The sequence below is a fragment of the Lactuca virosa genome, chromosome 4, assembly GCF_052849685.1.
Source record: "Lactuca virosa cultivar CGN04683 chromosome 4, Lactuca_virosa_CGN04683_v6, whole genome shotgun sequence".
In the NCBI taxonomy this organism is placed as follows: Eukaryota; Viridiplantae; Streptophyta; class Magnoliopsida; order Asterales; family Asteraceae; genus Lactuca; species Lactuca virosa.
The window spans coordinates 155,350,213-155,357,284 of NC_136429.1; the positions used below are offsets into that span (position 1 = coordinate 155,350,213).

The 7,072-nt window shown below is 29.3% G+C and overlaps 1 protein-coding gene across 1 annotated transcript; it reads right to left on the bottom strand.

Annotated features, from left to right (window-relative positions):
• Positions 1-4,972: 4,972 nt before the first annotated feature.
• LOC145168573 (uncharacterized) lies at positions 4,973-6,130 on the bottom strand. Its single transcript, XM_079087355.1, has 3 exons — positions 5,718-6,130; positions 5,458-5,609; positions 4,973-5,370 (listed from the first exon to the last, which is right to left on the bottom strand). Exons 1-3 carry the CDS (start codon positions 6,034-6,036, stop codon positions 5,251-5,253), a joined length of 591 nt encoding a protein of 196 aa, XP_078943481.1. The 5' UTR covers positions 6,037-6,130; the 3' UTR covers positions 4,973-5,250.
• Positions 6,131-7,072: the final 942 nt, after the last annotated feature.

Genomic DNA, 7,072 nt, shown 5'->3' on the forward strand with positions numbered 1-7,072 from the left:
ACAGATGCATCCAATTTGTATTCATCTCCCTTAATCGGACATGTCATCACCGACCTAAGACCAATTTCTCAAATTAAAATGATGACAACCTTTGACCATCTCAAGGGCACATAATCTAGCAACCACCATATAAAGAGGTTTAAATCTCATTCACCAATCCTCCCAAACACATGTACTAGGCCCATAACTAACCTCCTTTTACATTAAAAAAAGCAACATTTACCACTTTTTGTTGAAGCTGATTAATCACTTTTACCACACCTCCCCACATGGTTGTAGAATGCAACCCCCTATTGGTATTATCTTGACCCACTTTCGAAATTTTCCTCATTATAATCAACTCTATTTGGTATAAATATCCATACAAGGAATTTTCCCTCATTCTAATAAACTCTATTTGGTATAAATATCCATACAAGGTTGTATGTTTGGGCAACAATCTTTATAAATAGTTTTGAAAATTATATGTTCATTTGCTTATTATAAATTAGAAAGAAAACACTCCCTTATAAGTGAGGAATTTGTTTTTAAGATCTACTCAGATTAATCTATCGATAGTCAGGTGATTGATAGGCTATCCGATATGGTTACAGCTAAAATGGTGGCCACCTTATCATGAAACCATTCCTCAAACCATTTCAGAAGACACCTACTAGCTCTTGAAATGATATTTACTAGTGAAATGTCAAAAAGAAGAGAGATAAAAAGAGAAACGAGAGGGGAAAGAAGAGAGAGAAAGTTTCTCTCTTCGTGAATGATCCTAGAATCAGTCACTCCACAACACATCCAGGGGAGTCCAATTAATCCAAAGGTAGGTCACTTGATCTACCTTATTTTAAAAAAGTTATTACAAGATATACATTAAAATCAATTGTGACCTATCTTAATTTTTTTAGTGACATACCTTAATTTTTTTGGTTTAAAAAATAAAAAGAAATAAAAAATTGAAAGCTCGCATTTTATATTTCTTTAGCCCAAAACTAAATTCACATAAAATATCATGCAAAGAAATAGCAACTACATTCAAAATTAGGTTAGAAAAAAGAAAGATATTAAAAAAAACCGTATTTTGATTATTCCCATAACACAAGCAAGTCACAAACGCAAGCAGGCAACACTGCAACTAGTGATCGTTTCTTGCTTAAACGACCCGACCCGGAACCACAACTAGTAGTTTTTTGATTTTTTTTTCATTTTCTATCGGTATCAATTAAATAATGCAGTTTATATTCTAGACTCGCCAATGAACACACCTACTAGTACTTGGGGTGGTGTTTCCGTGTGGAAATCCCTCTCGACTTAGGATTCTACGTGAACTTCACCATACCATATAACCTTATATGTTTACTTTTTGCTTCACATTAGTTTTTAATTTATATAAACCAAAAAGCTCAAATTATATTGTTATTTCTTATTTTTTTTGTGTTTATGCTTTGATTTTTTAGAAAAGTCTATACTTGTATTCAAGCCCCCTCTTTTACAAATATACTATATGTATTTCGGACGCAATTCCTCATGTGACAAAAATAATAAATGAAAATATAAACCTTAAAGTATTAGATGGAGAAGAGCAAATGAGATGGTGGACATAAAATGCTAAGAACTAAAATTGTGAAGATAGGTCTCGAGTTCAAGTGTGGTCACCATCTTCTTTTCTTTACTATGTGAAGTAATAAATGGCCTTTGGACTAGCGGTAAGGAGTGACTCTGTCAAATGAGAGGTCATGAGTTCAAGTCTCATTATGAGACATAGATGGTGTTTAGGATTAGATTAGGAGTAGGATAGTTTGCCGTTTATATATATATATATATATATATATATATATATATATATATATATATATATATATATATATATATATATATATATATATATATATATATATATATATATCGTTAAAATATTGAACTTTAAATTATATATCATAAACAAGAAATTGTCTTATTCTGTGTCATGTTCATTCAATTCGCTTATCTTCTATGCAAAAAATATAATTATTTTTATGGATAAAATCAGACGTTACTGAAATGTCAAGATGTTTACAAAATGTCACCTATCTATAAAACATCAAATGAGTTCACCACTCACTAGGACCACCACATTTCAATATGACGTCGTTTACTCTTGCGAAAAAAAATGATTGCCAATTATTCTGGTGAAGTCAAATTATGAAAAAAAAAAAAAAAAAAAAAAAAAAAGAGTGTTGTTAAAACATAAAACGAATTTTCATTTAGAAGAAAGAGAGGGATTTTGTCATTAATAACTAAAAGTTTGGAATGAAAAAGAAAAAGGAAAAAAAAGGGAAGTATGACGATGACATGCAGGATGGGTGGGAAAGTTTGACTCGCAAGCTTACATATCTATCAGAATCAGACCTATGCTCGAATGGCACAATCTTGATTTGAAATTAAATAATAATAATAATAATAATAAATAAATAAGTAAATAAATAAAACTTTTATAACAATTATTAACTATATCAACAAAAAGTAAGTTTAAAAAGCTCGAAAAAATTTTGATGCTTGATTTTCTATGCAAATGAATTTAATTTTCAAAGCATTGTATTTAATTATCTTTGTTGAACAAAGACTACAAGTTTAAATAATTATAAATTTTGAAAGTGATTATTGTTTTTGTGAATAGTACAGGTGTTATTCAGTCGGGTTTAATCGAATTTCGATTTAATTACTTTGTGTTTTCGGACTTAATTGTTTAAAATTAACCACAACTAAACAAAATAAGATATAATTTAATCGATTTTGCGTTATTTTATTCGGTTTATCGTATAAATCGAATATTGCCCATGTGTCAGTGCCAATTTCTTTTTCATCACAAACTATGAAATTAAATTAATATTTTTGTTTATTCTAAAAGTGTTCATTAAACCACACAAATAACAAAACTATGAATAAAAAACGATATCTCAGACATATACTAACTCATAGTTTTAAAAAGAATGATATAAGATAAACAAAATTATTATATTTTATCATTCTTTTATCATATTATTTGCACATACCCTGAATAAACATGAAAATAAATGTACAAATATAAGTTTGAACAATATACAAACGTAATCTTTGCACTCAATGGTCCATCTTGGAAAAATCCAATAAACACAACGTATAAAATAAATCCAAGGAAGGAACTTTTTTTTTTCTATAGTGTACTCCACCAAAGTGTATATGAGAATTACACATCAAAGTGGTTGATATTTTAGAACACCAAAAATGTTCATGATAATTTAAAATAGACTATGAATATATTGTCTTTAATAATAGATGATAATAATAAGAACATTTTTTCTTAATACTTTTAATATGAAACAGTTTTAGATATAATAATTAAAAGTATAACTCGAAGATGTGGAAATTTAGCAAATAAAGAGCGCAACTTAAGTCAAATTGAGTAATAGTGGGACCACAAAGTTTATAAACATTAGTCTAATAACCTGATAAACATAAAATTAATCGAACTCGAACCAAACAAATTATAATAAATTAGTTTATTAAACTGAATAGCTCAATTCTTATCTGGTTTGGATGAGTTATTCAATTTCGGTTTTTTATGAAAACCCTAATGAATAGAGTGTTTGGTGCAAATTTAGACTTTTACAATTATAAAAACTTAGTTGAACCGAATAGCTCAGACATTATCTGGTTAGGATGAGTTCAACTACGAAATTAAAATAAAAGAAAAATTGTAACAAAAACAATTTTGTTTAAGAACACGATCGACCCGTTTCACAGGCCCAAACCCATTTTGCAGATTCTGGCCCATTTCACAAACCTGTGAACTTGGGGGCATTTTTGAACTTTTCTTTGTCTTTTTCTGAAAACTAATTAATAAAATTGATTAATTTTTCTTTTGTTTTTCTCAATTTAATATATAAGTTCTTTCCGTATAAATAAAAACAAAGAGAGAATTCACGTAATCATATATATATATATATATATATATATATATATATATATATATATATATATATATATATATATATATATATATATATATATATATATATATATATATAAAGGTGTTTTGTTACTTTTGTATATATTAAAAATATAGATTTTTTTTAATAAACTTGAAATGAACATAGTAATTTTCTGATTATTAACTTTTTGTAACGGTGATTATTAACTAATAATATGTTAATGTCTGTGTTACATTTCCGCTTATAATACCAAAATCTATCGTCGCCCAAAGAGAATGGACATTAATTTGTGGGACATGAAGTTGTAGGAAAGAATATTTATGATTACAACGTCGGAATGCTATGATTACCTCCACCTCATCATTCATGCGCTATTCTTCCTTTTAACTCCCAATAATATTCTTTCAAATATCCTCATCACTATAAACTAATATACATATATACTTTAACACCATATATGCTATATTCTTTAACTATTTGGTTTATCTAATTTATTAGACATTCTCAATAATTTCCAACATTGCTTTAAACTACTCAAAAATTAATCGGAATTGTTACACTCTCAGATCAATTTTAATATGGCTTTGATTTAATTCAAAATCTTTCATGCTTTAAATTGATTTAAAGTTACTATATTAGCTAGCGGTTGCAACAAATAATAAATCTTCTATAGAAATTAGTAGACTTGTATATTACATTGTTGAGAAATCTTCGATAAAGTCGTAATATTTTCGGTCAGTTTACGGTTTAATTTCGACATTTATTTTTTGAAAAGTACAGTCGAGATTATCTAATTTTATACAATAATCTGTTATTTTTTGTTGAAGAAAATAAAAAATATTTCATTATTTTGGACAAAATATAAACAATAAGAGAATTTATTGTTCAAAAAATAAAAGTTAAGATTAAACTATCGGAGTTTCTCTTACATTATAATATATAAACTTAGTTCTATTTTATTTATAAAATATTAATATTAATGATTGATCATATACTTTTTATATTCTTTTACCCCTTTTCATAACAAAATTCAGTGAAAAAGCATTGGCAAGATTGACCATGGATGATTATTGGTAAAAGTAGACAAGAAGAGTAATAATTACAATGGTGGAGAGGATTGCATGTTCAACGGAAACAAAGAATGAAGGAAAGCATTTCTTGAAACACAACAAAATCATTAATAACAATTTAAAACAAAATCTCATTTTTCAAGAAATTGCATCATTCATCATGCCTCCAAATGCAATCTCCATCTTCCCACAAGAATTCTACGGAAAAGAAATTAAAATTTATATGAACATAGCTAATTAAGCTAGCTTGTTGCCTCTGAGATGCTGTTTAATGATGGATGCCACCCTCTTGGTTTGATTCCGGTGGATGCAGAGTTCGCCGGACCCGCCGTCCTCTGCCGATGTTTATCTGTTTTCCTCATCTACATAATTAACCCAGTTGAATCGATGAGCTATTTTTTCATAAAATTAGGTTACCCATAAAGAGAGTAACTAGAAACTATTTAGACCTGTTGGTGGGTTTTCCCCGATTGAGTAGATCTTGTGGATGCTGCTCCAGAATCTGAATTTGCTGAGGTTTTTCCGGCAGACTCCGGCGGCAAAAAATCCTTAATATTATCCAATTTTCCGTTTTTCTTTGCCTTTAATCCTTTCATCACTTCTGCAAAATCAAAAAAGGGTATTAAGTAATGAATTAGCTTGTTATAAACATACAATTTCCTCAAATCGGACGAAAAAGAAGAAATTAAACATAAACATATAAACCAACCTTGGTTCGTGATGAGTCTGTAAGCATGGCCAAGGACTAGATTGTCGGTGGGACGGAGAAGCTTGATGCGAGTAACACGAAGAGGCTGATTGGTGTTTGCAGGGTTGTTGTTGGGATGTCGATGGTGGTGGTGGTCGACGTCGGAGGAAGATGAAGGAGGGGAGGAGTAGAAGGTGGTGGTGAGGAGGAGGGCGACACAGTGACCAGGGTGGAGCTTCATGATCTCGGCGGCAGAGATGGGTGAGTAGAACCTCTCAGCTCTACCGTTTCGGGTTTGTAATACGAGACTTGCATTATCGACGGCTTGGCAGTTGCCCATGACTGGCGATCGAAGGAGATGGATAAATGGCGAATAGGTGAAGGAAGGGATATTATACACCACACCAGTCTCTTTATATATACCACTCCTCCCATTCTATAATTCTTATACTCTCATTCCCCACATAGAGTCTATCTCTCACACTCCTACACACACAAACATTAATATTATGTTAAATATATTTTTACATTACATACTTTACATATTTTTACACTAGGGTTAACATTAAATTTAGTTGCATTTTGTTGGTCGTAGTTACAGCTTAATAGAACTAGAACGTTGTAGTTTTTATTTTTTTGGTAATACTTTAATAAATATCATTTTATTTTTACAGTCAAATATATAAAATTTAATAAAAAAATAAAATAAAATTATGCATTGACAAATTTAATATTCTTTTTTAAATAGTAGATTTCTTTAAAAAAATATATCATTTATATGACATATTCACAGTTTAAAATATCATATTCATAGTTTAATAAACATATTAATTCAATAATATACAGTCTAATATGTTCATGCATACATTTATTGATATTTTAACATAAAATTTATATAAAATATACAATTTAATACAATTTATTTTTAGTTTAATACATAAATATCACAACATAATACAATCCATTACATATTAATTTACACATTACAAAAAGTCAAACCTATACTCTACCACCACCAACCACTTGTGCTACTGTAGTAACCATCATTCCTTCCATATCAGATATGTATATAAAATCATTGATTGACAGCTTAAATTATCACACCTCCCAAACCAGGATGGCGGAAACGTCCGGGGGTGGATGACTTTCATGTATTGTATCATAACAGTTGAATAATAGTAAAGAAAGCAAACATGACCATCATATATATAATTGAAAAAGTTATATCATTGTAAGTGTTACATGTTTCAAAAGTCAATTACAATATGATGACAAAAGACTTGTTTGACGCCTTAGCGCTCCATCCTCAAAAGCTGGTGTTTACATGTTTTACTAGTTTCCTGAGAATACAAGTTGTTTGAAAAAGTGTCAACATT

Bases quoted from the DNA above. Each gene is read 5' to 3' on its own strand.
- LOC145168573 (XM_079087355.1), bottom strand. From the start codon at position 6,036: ATGGGCAACTGCCAAGCCGTCGATAATGCAAGTCTCGTATTACAAACC. The intron at 5,610-5,717 runs GTTGGTTTATAT...TTGATTTTGCAG, and splicing joins CAGACTCATCACGAACCAAG to AAGTGATGAAAGGATTAAAG. The intron at 5,371-5,457 runs GTCTAAATAGTT...TTAATTATGTAG, and splicing joins CGGGGAAAACCCACCAACAG to ATGAGGAAAACAGATAAACA.